The 18,988-nt window shown below is 44.2% G+C and overlaps 1 protein-coding gene across 1 annotated transcript in view; it reads right to left on the reverse strand.

Annotated features, from left to right (window-relative positions):
* Positions 1-223: 223 nt before the first annotated feature.
* Positions 224-18,988, reverse strand: part of LOC121329555 (alpha-actinin-1) — a 90,913-nt gene continuing 72,148 nt past the window's right edge. The window contains exons 11-21 of the mRNA XM_041275188.1: positions 18,356-18,503; positions 17,446-17,596; positions 17,254-17,362; positions 16,658-16,798; positions 16,068-16,250; positions 9,805-9,937; positions 5,209-5,390; positions 4,603-4,749; positions 3,724-3,804; positions 1,120-1,278; positions 224-661 (exon numbers count right to left, since the gene is read on the reverse strand). Coding sequence (XP_041131122.1) covers positions 503-661; positions 1,120-1,278; positions 3,724-3,804; positions 4,603-4,749; positions 5,209-5,390; positions 9,805-9,937; positions 16,068-16,250; positions 16,658-16,798; positions 17,254-17,362; positions 17,446-17,596; positions 18,356-18,503 — 1,593 coding nt within the window. The 3' untranslated portion in view covers positions 224-502. The remainder of the gene's footprint in view (positions 662-1,119; positions 1,279-3,723; positions 3,805-4,602; positions 4,750-5,208; positions 5,391-9,804; positions 9,938-16,067; positions 16,251-16,657; positions 16,799-17,253; positions 17,363-17,445; positions 17,597-18,355; positions 18,504-18,988) is intronic.

Raw genomic sequence — 18,988 nt, forward strand, 5'->3', positions numbered from 1 at the left:
AAACTTCTCTCATCTGGACCTAATCCTGTCCCTAATAAGCTATTGTAAAATTAGTTAATAAACCACTATTTTCTAATACACCTTTGATAAACTCTTGAGCTTCAGAAAGTACACCAGAAACAACAGGAATAAAGGGATGAAACAGAGACAGTGGGGATTTGAATCATGTATCAATGATAAAAAAAATTAAAAAACACAATTAAACAAATTGAATCAAATACTATTTGGTGCAATTTTTTCTTTATTTTTCTTTCTTTAAATTGGGTGGAGAAAAATACCTTTTGTTCTGTATAATAAAATATGTAATTTTTTTATTTATTTTTTTTAATGAAGAAAACAAACAAAAAAATAATTGCCCTTTTTGTAAATAGGGCTAACAGGCTGCCTGGTAGGGGGTTCCTGTATGCAAAGCCAGCAATGACAGAGCTGACAGACAGGAGGCGCAGAGGAAGGAGGCTGGTTGCGTACAAAAACAGGTGCTGGCTTTGCGGGGGTTCAGGGTTTAAAGGTCACTTTCTCCGTATAGTGCAGTGGAGAAGGACATGTAGTCCAGGGCTCCGGGCACAGCGTCAGGACCACAGTACGGAGCCATGCGGGCGATGCAGTACTCAGCCTGGTTCGGAGGCAGCTCACGACGAAGCTCGTCAGCCAGGATGTAGTTCTGCAGAAAGAGAGAGAGATGATCCTCCTCCTCATCATCAGTTACAAAGGATACTCTGTGACTGTGTTCTTGTTTACCTGTGTAAATCATCCCTTAAAGCTGGCTCACACCAAAATTGAAGTTACATTCCTGGTCTAAATGGCAACCAGTTTACATGTAGTATATTGTCTAGTGCTTCAAAGGTTAACCATGCCACTGACTTCAAGCCCCTTCCAAGCATCAGCCTCTTGTGCCCAACTTCTCCATTACATACCAAAACCCTTTCTCTCCACTCCTAACCCCACCCACATTACCAAAACTCACCTCACCACCCCTAACCCCCATCCACATTAAAATAACCCCCTCCTCTCCACTCCTAACTCTACCCACATTACCAAAACCCCTCCTCTCCACCCACATTACCAAAACCCCTTCTACCTCTCATACACTATCAAGCCCCTCCTCCCCTGGAGGTGTACCTTGTCTCCCGCCAGCACTTTAAAGGAGGCCGTGACCTGGTCTGCTGTATCGGTGTCAGCTGTCTCCCGGGACATGAAGTCGATGAAGGCCTGGAATGTGACCACGCCAAGCCGGTTCGGGTCCACGATGCTCATGATGCGTGAAAACTCAGTCTCTCCCTGCAAGAACCACCAACTCACTTCAGCCTCTCCCTGCAGAGACATTGCGCACCCAGTGTCTCACTTAGCCTCTCCCTGCAGAGAGGCACTCAGCACCTAGTGCCTCCCTCAGCCTCTATCTGCAATCTGTTTCTTTCTCTGTCAATGCTGACTGCTGCAGGGAGCAGTGCAGGAGCACTAAGCTAGTTCCTGATCTCACTGCTGGTGCTATTTTTCCTAGGATTCTTGCTGTGATGTCATTGCTTAGCTTGTGTTGTGTAGATTGCTCTGCATTTTTTAAATGGTTGTAGATTATCTTCAGCCTTTTACACATTATCTTTAAGTGAAGCCTCCACTCAGACAAGCTTTTGGGCTAAAGTGTTCCTCAGGGTGCAGTCACTGGTGGTGCACTGATCCTTGCACTCATTGTCAGGTACCGATATGCCCGAAATAGTGCCCAATCTTGACTCTCCACCCTTATTCATAAAAAAAATATATATATATATATATATAATATATATATATATATATATATATATATATATATATATATATATATAAACTGTTTATTTCCATGTGTTATACACTTTGGGAAGCCTAGTTGATGTCTGAACAGTAATTCACAGCTGCACTTTTATATTCCTCCAAATGCACTGCCTATGTCTCTTCTCCAGACAGACAGTGAAGCCTTCAAGCAGAACGTCACCTTAGACACATCAACCTGAACATAACTGCTCACTGCATGATAATACACACCAATGTCTACAATTGCCAGAATGTATTTCACTTTTTATATGCTGTCACATTGTTAAGATCCAGCGCAACCCATCTCCACCCCTATTTTAGATCCTGCAGTCCAACGGAATTCGGTAATTCAGCCCAGGACTTGACTGACCCTACCAGTTTAAAGCACAGCAGACCGCCATAGTGTCAATAACACCACTTCTAAGTTACTTCTATATTCATAAAATGTCATAAAATGTGTAAAGTTGGCATGAGTGCCTATGTTTTATTCTGACCTTCAGTCCAGTATTTTATCGGTGTTGTGTACTTTGTAACACTGTTGTTGTCCCGAAGTACTGAAACACGTTCATATGTTCCTACCTCACCTCTTATAATATGTAGGTGAATTAAAACAATAATGTTATTCTCATTGGTAAAACAAGCATCAAAGCATTTTATATCCATGATCGGAGAGGCGCGCTGATGTGTACCATTTCATGTTTTCATTATTCAGATGTTCACTTTTATTTTACTTTAATGTTAGGATTGTCTCGTGCCAGTTGAACAGGATTTCAAATAAGACTTGTTCATTTCCATCAGCAGCAGATGGACCTCAGATCAATCTGAGCTCCAGTTAGGATTGTGGGCTGGCAGGACTATCTCCAACTCCCACTGATGTGGATGTTACCTGAGAGTCCAATGCGGAGGGTTTGAAATACTAACAGACTGCAGAAACAAAATGAGGGCTTGTTTGATTAGAAATTATACATAAATGTGATACATACAGCTGCTCTTTGTCTGGTTGCACGTTGGATCTGTAGAAGGGACCAGTGGCAGACCCAGTTTTATATTGGAACAAGAGGGGATGCAGTTTGATACTGGTTTCATGGTGCAGGTGGTAACATGGCAGAATTGGGCTCCTGGTAAGGATTACCAGAAATAGCTCCATGTCTGTTGTGTCTTGCTTCCAGCTCTAGATAATTTGTTAGGATATTTTTCATGTACAACTGCTTTGAAGTATACTTTCAACCCAGCTCTAATGGCAACGAGTCTGAGGACAGCTTCAGGAGAGAGAAACATGATGGACAGCACTTGACCATGTTGTTCAACACGGTACCTCTACTCTGTCCGAGCCTTTATAAGTCGTAGGTAGTATATAACAAGTCTTCTACGGGGGGGGGGGGGGGGGGGGGGGGGGGGGGGGGGGGGGGGTTGTACCAAAAACAACATAAAGGAAGGTAGGGAGGCAGGCAGGTAAACCACAGAAAAGAGAGTCAGAGGAGTTTAGAAAATGTACAAGAGGACTCAGGAAGGGAAGACGGGAGACAGGAGTGAAAACGTGTCAATAAGATGGAGGAAGATGGGAATGATTTATGAATTGAAGCAGGTTTTTAAGGGTACAGAAAGCACCACACAACCATATTTACAAGAGGAAACATGTAAAGGAACGCAAATATAAAAAGGGGAAAAAAAGGGGGTTAAAGAATAATTGAAAGAACACAAGAAAAGGAAAAAAACAAATGGTAAGAATTAAAAAAGAAAAGATACATGAGAATAATGAGTACAAGAGGGCAAGAAAGCATTACAGAAATGCAGGTTTGCAATCGACGAGGGAATGAATGGTATATGAATGGACACCCAGCCGTACATGGGAGGGAGGGTCACACAAGGGTAAAACATAGACAAACGAAAACCAAAAAAGAAGAAAAGGCAGTTTAATGTCAGTGTCTGGTGCTGCAGTACCTGTGCGTCGTTGGCGATATCGAAGCCCAGGCTGATGAGGCAGGCTTTGAACTCTTCAGCCCCCATCTTCCCGGAATGATCCTGGACACACGGTGCAGTGAAGAGGTGCCATCGGGTCACAAGGCAAACATGCAGGGGGAGCGGTGAGGGGGGTGCATCATGCAGAGAGGGAAAGGAGGAGAGGGACATGCACAAGGGGCAGAGACAACAAAAATTGCACAACAATTAGGTTTGGCACACTGTCAAAGGACATACAAATCTGTGCTGTCAAACCATGGTGAGGTCTATTAGAGTTAATCAATGCCATAACTAGCAGGAAGGACTGTGCACAGTTAATACGTTCTGGTTTAAAACCAGTGTCCCGCCAATTTCACAATACAATGGTATATTTTTACTACATTCTTCTATAGTGTAGGGCACTATATAGAGAGTGCAGAAACTAGCTCTGTGAACCACAAACACAGGTTCGTCATACTTTCACCAGTTGTAAGGGCGAAATAACATTGTTAGCGCAAACAGGTTTCAATTTTACACTGGGTGTGTTTTTATTAAACTGAAGTTGGTGTAAACATTGTGTGTGGAATGGTTTTAATGCTAGCAAGTGGAAATCAACACAGCCTTGCATAATGCGGTTCATAAGCGATTAGCTGACGTGGCCTCCTTAGGAAGGAAGTGGACCCAGAGTTGTGTGACTTGACTATGGATACTTCACTTACAGGCAATTCAGTGTTGTGATGTCCTGAATGGTAACCACATGCACACACAATACAGACACCCCAATACAAAGCATAAATTATACACACACTTCTAAGGATCAGACACACATACTGCTCTCTCAAGGACAGACACAGTCCAGTCTCACACACACTACCCTCTCACCCTGTCGAAGTGATTGAAAGAGGCTCGGAACTCGTTCATCTGGTCCTGGCTGATGCCCTTGGCGTCTCTGGTCAGGACCTGGTTCTCAATCTCGTTGATGGTCCTGGCGATGGTGGTGAGGAGCTGCTCCCAGCCCACACGGATGTGCTGAAAGGGGGGGGTGGGGTGGGGGGACAGACAGAGAGAGAGAGATGTAGGACGCTGTGTTTGTATGTGTCTATACTATGTAATTCAGTTATTGTCTCACCTACATGGTGCAGTATGTATGCTTGCTGAAGCACAGGGAGGTTGGTAGGGAGTAAGTGTATTTAGCAATGTTAGATTCTGTTTAAACTTTGGATTAAATGCCTTTAAACATTTAAACCAACATTTGGAAAAGTCATCATGAGAAGCCTTCCAATTAGAATGTACTATGACATCAATGTGGATCAGACTACAGTACAGGAACATATTACTGCACAAGCACTACAGCTTGACATTGGATAAATGATAACCATAATTCTACATGTGTAAAATCTAGTTTAGTTCTCTTCTTCGCCTCCAAGGTGTAGTGTGTGCTTCCTGAAGCAGACGGAGGGTGTGTGTGTATAAACAGTGTCTCGGTACCTCCATGGTGTAGTTGGTGTGCTTGTTGTCGAAGATGAGCTCCTCCTGGATAAGCTGGTGGTCCACCTCCAGCTGCTCAATCTTTGGCTTGTAGTTGACGATGCTCTTCTCGTACTGTCGCAGGTGAGTCAGCTGGTCCTCCAGGGTGCCATGCATCTCAATGGAAATGCGGCCAATTTCCTACGCAGAACAGCAGGGGTCATCAGACACACTGACAATGAACACAAGTGGACCATCCTTCCAGCAATGTGCTCTAATACGGCATGAAGGTCCATCCGATACAGGTGAGAACTGAACTGTTTCTAGAAGTCTTTACAAAGTGTGGTCTTCTGATCTGGAGTTTCTAACATAATAAGAAAGGTTAAAAAAATCTGTTTGCATGCAAGTCTTCCTCCTTCATTTGGCCCTTTTATCTGCAGAGCAAAACTGCCTCACCCCTTCAGTGCCTAGGAAGTGAAAATGTAATAGGCATACAAGCAGAGTGCTTTCTGCAGTCTAATACCACTACAATACCAGATATTGTTTCTTTAAAATGACCTGCATAGCAAATGGAAGTGCATGACAGGTCATATGTATGGAATTATGACATTAGCTAGCACCAAATGTAAAAGGACATATTTAAGGTGCATAAATTCATCCCACTTCAGGGTTCCAGACTGGGATCCACACAATAAATAGTCATCTTCTCTCCCCCTTTCACTGAAGCACCGGAGTTAAACATGCATAGACCCCCCTGCAAAGTTTTCACATTGGCAGGGGGGCACCTGAGTGTATTTCACATTGATAAAGTTAAAAAATGCATATAGAACATTAAGTAGTAAGATTTACATAGAAAAAACTATTTAATCTCAACCCCTTTGCTACTGCAGCCCTAAATCATCTCAGGTGCAAATGGTTTGTTCGAAAAAGGAAAAAGTGTACTCAAAGTGGTTTAACTTGTAGATTTCCCTCAGGTATATAAAAGACTTTCAAGCTACGACTTACATAGTGATCCAACAAAGCAACCACGAAGACTAAGAAGCTTTCGTAAAAAGTCAGGAATAAAGTGGTAGAGAGCCACAGAACAGGAGAAGGGTACACGAAAATTTAAAAAGGCAATGATTATCCCTCTCAGCACAGTGAAGTCCATCATTAAGAAGTGGAAGATGCATCATACCACCCAGACACTACCCAGATCAGGTTGCCCTCCAAAACTGAGAAGCCGCACAATCAGGAAACTGGTTCGGGATGTCACTCTGAAGCAAACAATGACCTTGAGAGATCTTCAAAGTTCTGTGTCTGAGATGGGAGTCAGTGTTCACACATCAACAATAAGCCGGTCCCTACACAAAGCTGGCCTGTATAGACAGGTGGCAAGAAAGAAGCCATTACTCAAAAAGCCTCATAAAGTACGTATGGAGTTTGTGAAAAAGCATGTAGATGATACTGCAGACATGTGGAAAAAGGTTTTGTGGTCAGCCGAGATAATAATTGAACTTTTCGGTCTAAATTCCAAGCGTTACGTCTGGCGCAAGCCCAACACTGCATATCACCCAGTCAACACCATCCCAACTGTCAAGCATGGTGGTGGCAGCATCATGTTATGGGGATGCTTCACTTCAGCAGGGACTGGGAAGCTTGTCAGGATAGAGGGGAGAATGGATAGTGCAAAGTACAGACAAATCCTTGAGAAAACCTGTTTGAGTCAGCCAGGACTCTGAAACTGGGGAGGAAATTCACATTTCAGCAGGACAATGACCCGAAGCACAAAGCCAAAGCAACACTAGAGTGGCTGTACAAGAAGAGAATTAATGTTCTTGAGTGGCCCAGTCAAAGTCTTGACTTGAATCCAATTGAAAATTTATGGCGAGACTTGAAGATTGCAGTCCATCCACGCTCCAATAAACTTATCACAACTGGAGCAATATTCCTGTGAAGAATGGGCAAAAATGTCACCATCCTACTGTGCAAAGCTAGCAAAAAGTGCTTCTACCAAGTACTGACTTAAGGGGCTGAATACTCATACAACCATTGCATTTCATTTTGTACATTTTCTTTACAAGTTTTGCTGACATTTAACCTCATCCTCATATAACAGGTGTTCAGATTAACCACTACAGCTTTGAACTAAAAAGTTAATTTGAAAAATGGTGCATACATTATTTGTAATTCAACAAAATGTTATATTCTTAGTAGGGGGTGAAACCACTGTACATTTAAAAAAAGCTGGCTTGTCATGTTTCGAACTCCAGTGCGAGAAGAACAGTAACAATCTGATTGGACACAATGTGTGGAAATGCAAGAGGCACTGCATTATCACTAGCAGAATATGAGAAGTTAAGCTTTCATGCAACCTAACCTGTGTGAGTCGCTCTTGTGTCGCTCTTGGTTACATTGTTTACCATCAGGACTTTGAGGAAGAATTGGCTGCACAGCAGCTTCCCTAATTAGATGATATCTCTTCAGCCAAAACAGGCACGGCAATTAAAGATGTTACCATAATGAAACAGTAAATGTATGGGAAAAGGAAGTTTATTTATCTAACTGTGAAAACAGAAAAGGACAGAAATATTTGGGTGTGTAATCAGGAAGTGTACATCTTCCCTGACTGCTAGGAAAAAAAACATTTAGGGAATTAAATTTCTTAATGCCACCTACTTCACTGCAGACAAGACAAGCGTAACCTGACCAGTAAGTTACCACTAGTTCCATCAAAGCACTACACAGAAAAGAAAATATTCCTCCGTCGAGGAGAGCAACCACCAAGAAAAGGTGTTAAAACCAAGCCTCGCCTAGGACAACCGGAAGCTGCTAAGACTGGAAAATGCTGGCAGAAGTAGTTGTCAATGGCTTATTTTTCCACCTGAGACTGCCACCACTAACCTTCACCAGACACTGTCTTGTAATCTGGATCAGCACGCCTTGTTCATATGGTAGAGTTAACGGTGCTACGAGAGGATGCTGTGGATGAGGCGTATGAGAGGAAGAAACTTCGGTATGCTCAACTAGCTTCTGAAGCAGAACAGCGAGGATGGAGAATCCGGGTTTACCCAGTGGAGGTGTGTTGTCGAGAATTTGTGGCACACAAACACAACCCGGTTTCTCAGAGATGTCAATTCAGTGGCCAAGAGTTGCGTTGCACAGTGAAGAACTTATCTGAAGCAGCAGAAAGGAGCAGCAACTGGCTGTGGTTGAGACTGAAAGATTTTGACTAGAAAGAAAACAACGTGATGTATGGGTAAGTAAGCTGGGATGAGTTGAGTGGGGGACAAAGAGGGGTGATGCAGGGACACCAGAATCACTGGCGAGCCCTCTTGATGTGTCATGGGCTAGTCGACAAAACACAGAGGATGAAAGGTACCCGCTTGAAGACCCCAGAGATCTTCCCTACTTAGCTCAATTCAGACGGTTGTCATGCTGATACACTGGGGAGACCGCACTGTGGTTGATCCCCGGAGCTAGCATTGCAGCCGTTGTGTGTGCTGATGTGCTGGGGAGGCAAAATAAGTTGATCCCTGGAGCCAGCATTACATTTCAGCCATCAACACCAGGCAGAAGAATATGTATCATCAGATGGAAAGAAACACAAATGGATGGGAGATGCAGATGGATCACATTAGTTTACTGTAAAGCTACGTCTTAGTTGGTGCTTGTCTTGGCGAGAGCCCAAAGTTCAAATCAGCATGAAGTTTTAACATCTACTCTCATGTAATGGAAATCTGTAGAAAACCTGCCATTCACTGCTAATGAAGAATAATGGTCAAGTATGTGAAATATGACAAATGTGCTTTCATAATGTCTAAAACATAAACCTGTTGAGTTAATTACAGTCACCAGGTGATTTGATTCCAAAATACATTACCTTGTTGGCTTTCCATTGCCAAAGTTGAGCATTCACACAAGTATCCTTCATATATAGCAAATACAATACCAGCATGCACCATATTTTTGCTCTCTGCTTTTGCCTGAAGAGCGGGACTTTCTTTCTTTTAAATACATTGTATTGACTTCTTTGCAATAAAAATACACAACCTACATTGTACCTGAAGCTCCTCCAATTTAACAATTAAGAGGTTGTTGCATTGTATCCTATAACTGAAAATTAAAAGTAACAAAATGCAGCCAAATTTACTTTTACGTGTGCCATTTTGTTTTGTGATTCTGTTTGGTTTCTGTACACTGACCGGTTTGAAAGTTGGATTTGCATGATCCCTTTGGCTGTGTGAAAGGGTTACGACAGTATTATACTGGCAAACATTGTGTAATTTCATGCTGTGTGAATTTTAAACATCTGAGACTGCTTAGTAGAGGCATGTGTGTGTGAAAAGGGTATAAGTTACTGTTTAAGTTTCATTTTAGTGTGTTAGGAAGTTGTTGCATTTTAAGCAGCTGAATATGGTAGCAACCAACTTACTCCTAAAGTGGCACCCAACAATGTGATTTTGCAAGCCATTGGCTCCCAAGGCAAAAAGTTTATCTGGAGCCCATAATTTGGGTGTATGTGGACAGAAGAGCAGCCCCCCCCCCCCCCCCCCCCCCCCCCCCCCCCCCCACCCCCCCCCCCCCCCCCCCCCCCCCCCCCCACCCCCTAGGGGGGGTAGGGGGTAGGAGAGTGGAGGTAGATGGTCTGTATCCAAGGTCCGATGATGTTGGCCTGGCCTGCAAACTGTTTCCGGAGGCGCTCGTTGTTCTGCTGCCTGGTATGCTCCTCCATCAGGGCCTGGTCTCTCTGGGGTACCAGCTGCCTGACCTGGAGAGAGCAAACACATCAGGGACTCACTTACACATGCACACGCTTCAATTTGAAATGTTTTAAAAGTAGGACAAAGTGCTGAATCGGTGTACGTAAATCATCCTCAGTTTCTGGTGCCTAATGAACAGAGTATATTTCTGTGTTGTATGTTACGTGTTGGGTGTTACTGTTGGTGTATAGTCATTGGTACACAAGATATAAATGGGTCTGTGTAACACAAGTGTTTAAAATGTATATTTATATTTAGGCATGAGGATTGCACAGCACTTCACGTTCAGGTAAAATATAATATGTGAGCACGGGGAATTGCACTTTTATTAATTCACGTGCAGTTGTACCGAGACTCCAATTGAATGACTGATTAGCAATAGAGTCTCGGTACGGCTGCATAAAAGCAGCATGTTTTCACTCACTCTGGGTTGTGTCTTTGGTGAGTGGAGAACGGGACTAATAACAGAATAATAGTTAAAATAATATCAACTCACCATGTTTGTCTGTGTAGTCCATTTTGTTTGTCTCTATTTTGGCTAAAGTGCCATGTCCTGTGTTTTGTTTGTCTTTACAACCTTTTATTTTCTGTCTGTTCAATTATTAAATGCTGAGCACAGCTCAGCTTCACCAAACTCCACCTCTCTGTTTATTTTGTGTTGGTTCCTGGTTCTGGTCTGATGTCACCCACTACAGCCGTCTTTGTGACACATGGTGTCATTGTGGGATTACCAGTGCCTCCTAGACGCAGACCAGAGCAGGAACAGCAGTTTTTTTGGAAAAAAAAAGGAAGGCGGAGGAGATGGCTGCACTGACCTAAAGGAGCTCCTCAGCAGTCTGGAGGACCAAGGTTGGTGCTTCGCCTGCAGGGTGTACGTGGTTGTCTACCCCTTCCAGGAAGAGAAGGAGGAACCAGCCCAAGATAGGAAGATGGGGAGAAGGAGCAGGAAGAGAGGTAGAGGAAAGATGCAACAGCAAGAGGAGGTTGGGGACAAGGGCTTGAAGGTTTTTTTTTTGGTTTTTTTTAGTACCTTGCTGCGGAGTTGTGCCCTGGCTGTGGGGTATATGGGCACACGTTGGCCCAATGCCCCAAGCAATACGCAGAGGGGGAACTAATGCCCAATTGGGAGGAGCCCATACGTCCAGCGACCAGACAGGGAGACCATGAGCATCCAGCACCCAGATAGGGGGGAAAGCGAGCGTCTAGACGGGGGAACCGCAGGAATCCAAAGCCCAAGGGACTATTTTTTCCACCTCCAGCAGCAGAGGAAGAATACTTGCTGTTTCCACCTCCACCAGCAGAGGAAGAACACCTGCTGTCCCTATCTCCACCAGCAGGGGAAGAATGCCTGCTGGTTTCGCTCCCAGAGAGAGGGAGAGCCGCCCCAGACCCCTGCAAGTGAGGGAGAGCCGCCCCAGACCCCTGTAACAAGGGTAGACTACACACCGCTCCCATCTCCGTTGCCAGGAGGCTACACGCTGCTTGGAGCAGAGCTGCCTCTGCCTCTGCCTCCACCACCTCCACCGGCAGGAGCAGAGCAGCAGGAGCTGCCTCAGTCTCCGCCACCTCCACCGGCAGGAGCAGAGCAGCAGGAGCTGCCTCTGCCTCCGCCACCAGCAGAGAGTGAATGCCTGCTGGGTCCCCGTCCACCAGCAGAGGGTGAATGCCTGCTGAGTCCCTTTCCACCAGCAGAGGGTGAATGCCTGCTGGGTCCCTTTCCACCAGCAGAGGGTGAATGCCTGCTGGCAAGGGCTGCGGAGTGCCACTTGAAGTGGGGGGCCATCGATTTTCTCCAATACCCCCTCCGCTTTTGTGCCTATTTGCTTGGTACTGACCAAGTTTGCCTCACATGTTCTTCTAACTTGGTTTGTGTTTTTCATCTCTCCACTTTATATGGCTCTGCTCTTTTTGTAACTATTTTTTTCACTGTTTCTATTACATAGTCCCCTACCAGCACCGATCGCAATCTTTTTCATACTTGCCATGGATCGACCAAAGACCATGTCTAAGGTGGTAGGGCTGGATTACATTATTAGATGGTAAATTCTGGTTTAAGTTTATTTAACAATTCCTGTAGTACATTTGTTTACGAAACATTTGGTAATGTTAATAGTAACAAAAAATAATTACTTTTGTCTAATTTTACCGTTAAAGCCAGGCTTTTAAACTGCACTGTGTAAAATAAGGCCGCATTATGTGAGGGTTTACTAGTTTACTAATAAAAAGTTTACAGAAGATAACAAATAACTGAAATGGAAAATTTAAATATCTGAGAGGTTAGTTATCACAATACTTAACATAGATATGAAATGGAATATATAGAAAAAATAAATAGAATGAAAGTGCAAACACTCACCCAGACAGCAAGTTAAGGGCCAAACTTTCCAAAGAAATTCTGCCTGTTGGTATTTCTCTGTGTAAATTCCGATGCAACTGAGATAAGGGTTTCCTTATGGCCCACAAATTAAGTCATTAAGTCTATTCTGTGTCATTTTTTATTGTAAATAATTTTTTATGCAAGAAAGAGATGAAAAGCACCTTTCTGCTGTTGCTGTGGTCATTGGTATTGTGTAATAAAAACGGAGCAGTTTGTGAACTTCTGAGAGTAATCTCTTAGCCACTGGCACGTCATTCATTGCATCAGAGATGGATCGGATGCTTGTCACTTTTTAAATTTCATTTCCCCTTTGTTTCTGGCAACATATGCAGCTGTGTGTGCAAGCGGTCGAAATCAAAGTCATCAGAATACGTTTCCAAAGCTGTTGTTGAAAAAGTTACGGTTTGTCCATTAGCAGAAGTAAGCAGCAGCAGTTCAATATTGCTAGCCACTACATTGTCCCTCTGGTCAAACCGCCAAGCCAGTTCGCTAGCCAGAATATCTAAAAGTTTGTAGTATTGCCTCCTATAAAAGCTTTCTGGGCTCTGAAAGGTGTTGTTTGTTTCACCTTCATCGGTTCTTCTTGGGGGTGTCTGGTGCCTTGGCAGTACTGGAGCAGCTGTTAAATCTCTGGCAGCCTCTGTTACAGAATCGTAGAATGTTCTGCAGGCCTGTTCTGAACTTTGCCGCTGAAGAAACCCCGTTGTCAATTGTACAGCCTTTTGTGCACCCTGGAACGATGTGTTTACTGCTTGCAGTGTTTGCGATAATTGTTCAGTAACGGAGAAGACAAGGTAGGAGAGACGCAATCCATAAAAAGTGTTGAATTTTTCAAGCATTGCCAAAATACCACCAGTTCTTCTCCCATATTCATCGTGAGACTCCTCGTTAATCTGTGCCATTACAGCCAACAATACACTAGTTGTCAAGGATCAATTTCACTGCACCTGTGCGGACAGACCATCATGTAGGACAGAGAGTCTCTGGAGGCATGTCTTTCTTGAATGTTTCAAACAAGTGGCTTCACATTGGTGATAACTTGATAAGGTGAATCACCTCTAACACTAGGTCCAAATCATCCCGAACAGCTTTACATTTTTTACTTGCATCTTGTAGGCACAGGTTTATACAATGTGTCAGGCAGTAAATGTGAATGACTGCAGGGTTTTGTTGCTTGAATTGTGCCGGAACACCACGGATGTGACCAGACATATTTGCTGCACCATCATATGCTTGTCCCCTGCATGTTGCAGCGTATCAGAATGTCATTCAGCACAGTGTAGATAGTGGCCGAGTCAGTCTGAAGCAGGTCAACTAAACCAATAAAATCCTATTGAATATGTACTCTTCGTTTACCCATCAAAATAATGGGACCAGCTGTTCTTTGTTGGCAATATCACAGGTTTCGTATTTAATAAAACCCTGCCTCATGTATCTTTTTCAGCAGTCTCCATAAGATGTCAAGTGATATGAGGTGTATCAGTTTTTGATGTCATGGGACATATAGTTTTTGTCATTTAGCCAATGACAGAGATCTGGACAGTCTTCAGCACGTAGTTGCAAAAGGTGAAACAGATTTCCACTGTGGGCATCATGCCCTTCCACTGCTACTCCTTGACACATAAGGTAACAAACTGACCTCAGTTTGTTTCAATAACATTTCATGGCAATATTTCTGTTGGGCCCTTAGTTAAGAGTCTAGTTGTGTTGCGATACTTGGTTGTTTTGACATCTGCGTTTGGAATTGTGAGGTAGCCTCCCAGTGAGATTTAGTTTTTTCATGTTGCCTAAAGGATTAGACAGCATTTTTCCAATTCTAGAAACCATCAACTGTGAATGCTCCTTCTGTGTTTTTGTTAACGTTTAAACCTTTAGCTGTGCAGAACCGACAATATGTATAAAAAAGCTTTCCCCTTACTGTACAGAGTGTTAGCCAGTTGTAGTCTTTAAACCAGTTGGACTGCACCGTTCTTGTTCTCCGAGACATTCCTGTTCCTTGTACCCTCTTTGTTGTTTCCAGTATAGCGGGGTCAACTAGTTGGCACGGTAAGATCTAGACAGCATTTTAAGGAACACACAGAGGGAACTGTCGATGTCGCCGTGACTGGTTCTGTTTCAGTTTCTTCAGTTGCATCGTGTGCAGTTGCTGTTTCCTTGTCATCTGCTGGAGCCGTATCGATAGGTGTTTTGGGTAGCTTGGCTGAAGTTAAAAAAAAAAAAAAATCAGTAATCGATTTATTTCCACCACGCTTCATATTTGTCTTGTTCGGTCAAAATCTCTTGTTGAATTACACAGTGAGTGGCTGGCGAACAAATTACGTGATGACAGGGCTGAACATAGATGTAATACATGATATCTATGAGGCTGAATGGAGACGTCACGGCCAGGGATCATATATATATATATTATATATACACACACACACACACACACACTTTAGCACATTTTTCTATTTTTTTAACTGCTTAAAAGTGGTCGAGTCATGGCCCGGTAGGTCCCCTGTCTCCGCGGCCTATGCCTGCTGGTATCACTTCCCCCACCATCTCGAGGAGAGGAGCTGGTGCTGCCTCTGCCTCCATCACTTCACCAGAAGGACCAGGACTAGATGCTGGCGGTCCTCAGCAGCCTATGCACAGGCTGCTGAGGGAAGCACAGAGAAGAACCACCCGGCTGCAGTGGCCGAGAAGAGGGCCAAAACCTGCACCCCAGCTTGTCCCGACTCCCCGCACATCATCGCTCGGGGATGCCTGCACGACACTGCCCAAGGATGCTTCACGTCATCGCTCAGGGATGCCTGCCTCGCTTCGCCCAAGGATGCCAGCCGCTCCGCATCGCCTGGGGTTGCCGGCTCTGCTTCGCCTGGGGTCACTGGAACTGCTTCACCAGGGGTCGTCGTCAGCTCTGCTTGGCCGGAGCCCCACCCGAGGGAACTGCCGGCTATGAAGAAGGGGGGAAGGTCAGGAGACCACCTTCTTCAGCAGCCTTTCCGTTGCTGGAATTGCCCCGGCTGAAGGAGTCAGCCTGTGAGCTGTCAGCACGTCTGCTGACAGCCTCACCATTGGCAGCATTTCCGCTGCCAGTGGTACAGCGGGAGGAGAGACTCACCCCACTGTCAGCACATCTGCTGACAGCATGGCCCGTACCAGTAGCATGGTCAGTTGCTGCCCATGAACCCCTTAAAGTCCCCATTCTTGGCCCAGGACTTTGAACGAGACTTTGGGGATTTTAAGGGGGAAGGTGGCTTGAGGCCACTTCACGTGCAGGTAAAATATAATATGTGAGCATGGGGAATTGCACTTTTATTAATTCATGTGCAGTTGTACCGAGACTCCAATTGAATCTGCATAAAAAGAACATCTGTATAAAAGTAGCATGTTTTCATGTTTTCGGGGTTGTGTGTTCGGTGAGTGGAGAACGGGATTGGAGACGGAGGTAACAGTTAAAATAATAGTTAAAATAATACCAGCTCACCATGTTTGTTGTGTAGTCCATTTTGTTTGTCTCTATTTTGGCTAAAGTGCCATGTCCCGTGTTTTGTTTGTCTTTACAACCTTTTATTTTCCGTCTGTTCAATTATTAAATGCTGAGTACAGCTCAGCTTCACCAAACTCCACCTCTGTTTATTTTTTGTTGGTTCCTGGTTCTGGTCTGATGTCACCCACTACAGCCGTCTTTATGACAGTTATTTCCACAGATTATGTCATTTATCTCGCTGTTCTTTTTTTCACTTTGCTTTCTGTAATACTAGGGCAAGTTATACCTTGTCCCACTTGCTGTTGATCTCCTGGGGGTTGATGGTGGTGTAGGGGTTGGTGCCGACCCTGTTCACGTGGTAGGTTTGCACAATCTTGGTGATCTCGTTGTGGATGCCCAGGATGGCTTGTCGCTCCTTGTCTGCCTCGGGGAGGGTGGCCTTGAACTGCTCGTGAGCTGTGCTCAGCCCCTACACCGTGGAACAAAACCACACACACACACATTAAAACACAGCAGGGATAGCATACATGCATCACAGCACTGGAGCCTCAAACGGAGAGAACAGGGTTCCTGTATCAACCTAAACCGCTTATCAATCCTCCTATAGGTCGGAAAAACTGCAAACATTTGGATTAAAGGAATTGCAGCTATCAAAATCTTTAGCACACAGATCCCAAATGTCTAGTTTTAAAGACCTTGTAAAATACTTTAAAGTTTGTGTCTCTGTTTCTTTTGGTATTTCTCAGTTTTGGAAGAACAATATGTTACAGCAAATCTATGCTGTGCAGTTATCTGTATATATAGTTAGAACAGTTTTATTCTCAAAATTGCACTGTAGACTTCTGTCCAGTCTCCTTGTCCGTGTTTCTGCAGTACCTGGATCTCCTCAATGGTGTGGACAATGAAGGTGTCCTGCAGGTCCTCCATCGCCCCCTCCATCCAGTTGTTGAAGGGCGCTGCCCTCTTGGCGAACTCCAGGTACAGCTGGTCTATGGTCTCAAGCAGCTTCTCTGTTCTCTGAAATAGAAAAACACAAACTCGGACTCAGGCTTTTATTCAAAATGAATATATGCTCGAAGGGGTGACAATTACATTTCAAACCAAGTGAAGTCGGACAAACAGATCAGATAATATCCTAATCAGTGCTGTAAGTGAACAACTTATCAATCATAAACTGAATACCCGGCCTCATTAAGACTGACAATTCTATCGAATTGTGTCATCCATAACTGCAAATACTCAATTCGAGGCAAGTCTTCAAATAAATGGAGGTGAAATGGCAAGCGTTTCAGCCAATTCCCATAGTAACTGCTGAAGGCATTAGATGAAGTGTTTGTCTACTTGACTTGTTCTAGTTTAGGACTGAGTGTTTCATACTGTGCAGTACTGGTGTGTTGACAGATTTCTGTGCATTTCTGCAGTATTGTGATGAGGACGTTCTGATTTTCAGTGAAGGGGGCGTGGTTTCGTACCTCCAGGGCCTCACTGCGTTTCTGTGTTAACGCTCCCAGGGAGTCCCACTGGTCACAGATGCCCTGGCACCGTGCGTTCACACCAGGGGAGTCATAGTAATCCAGCTCACTGTGAACACAACAGACACAGTTAGGGACAGACCGCTCGGGACACTGGGGCTCCAGTGAGACCCCTCTCCCCTCTCCCCTCACTTGAGCTCCTGGGCGATGGCTGCAATCTGCTCCACTCTGTCCTGGTGCGCTGCCAGGTCGCTCTCGAAGGCCTCGTGTTTCTTCAGCAGGGCTTTGATCTCTGACAGGGAAGCAGTCTCAAAGTCCTTCTCTTGCAGCATCTCCTCCTTGCCTGTGGGGGAGCCAGACAGCACAGCCAGTACAGGCTTTAACCACAAATTACAGCAATAGAATAGTGTTTCTCAAGTGCAGTCACAGCAGATCACCAGTAACCCCCCACCCTTACTCAACCTTACTGGCCAATATAATAAAGTATGGTCAACAGTAGAGTTGGAGAGTAATGCTACTTCAGTCCTGCTATTGCAATATTCACTAGGCTATTTTAACTAATTAATTATGACTTTCTTCCTAGTTAGTCGTTCCCACCCAAATATTTTTCTTGGTCTGCTTTTTGCTTGTTGACTAATGAAATCAATAATATTTCATCCCACCATCACATTCACTGAGGAATATATAGCGAGAAATCTGTAGAACCGATTAAGAATGGATTCCTCAGGACAACTTAATCAATATCTAAAATTACTGAGGTCTATATAGACAGGAAACCTAAAAACCACATAACCATCAGATTAGGGGTGAGGTCAAGGTCAAAGGGCACCAACACATTTGCTATAACTGATGATTCTCCATTGTTCTTGCCCAATACCCACAACTGAACCTGAACAGAACACAGCTGTATACCAACTCTGAACCTGAACAGAACACAGCTGTAATCAATCTCAATTTGGTCATATTCAGAAATCTAAATGTTACATGACAACAGAATGGCAAATATTCATCTGGTAGGACATTCTCTGTTCTGCTCTCTTCTCTCTTGTGTGTGTGTGTGTGTGTGTGTGTGTGTGTGTGTGTGTGTGTGTATGTCTCTTACCCGCAGTCCAGGCCTCGTGGATGGCAGCTTTCTGTCTGAATTTCTCAGCCAGGTGGTCAAGTCTCTCGAGTCTGCGGATCTCGTTCAGAAGCCACTCCTCGTAGCCCTTCTCCGCATGCTCCAGCCCTCCCCACGCATTGTTGATGTCCTGGGAGAGAGATAAGGGGGAAGATGTGATTCACGGAGCTCAAGCAACTGTTTTCAGACTGAAGTACTTCCAAGTGATGTCACACCAGAGGGCAACAGATTTTTTTGCCATTCAATGTTTAGGTTGAAAAAATAAAAGACCATGCTTTATTTTATTAGCCATTTGTTGTTTAATAACTGTAAAGTAATGCATCCCACCTGGTCTGCATCTCCATGAGCTGCTGTATATAGGTCTCTGATGTGCAGATAAATAGAATTTAAACATAAAAACACGTGTTAACCAAACATAAAAATACGTGTTAACCAGAACATATGTTCTTATCAAACGTGACTTGAGACATATAACGTATGGAAGTGCACAACAAGTAAGATTTCATTGGGAAAGTTTAACCAAATTGGGGCAGACAGTTTAAGATTTAGTGCAGCCTCCATTATCCATTTGGGACCAGGGTGTGCCTGGATAATGGAATTGTTCAGCTGTGCAAT

Source organism: Polyodon spathula, chromosome 17 (genome assembly GCF_017654505.1).
Source record: "Polyodon spathula isolate WHYD16114869_AA chromosome 17, ASM1765450v1, whole genome shotgun sequence".
In the NCBI taxonomy this organism is placed as follows: domain Eukaryota; kingdom Metazoa; phylum Chordata; class Actinopteri; order Acipenseriformes; family Polyodontidae; genus Polyodon; species Polyodon spathula.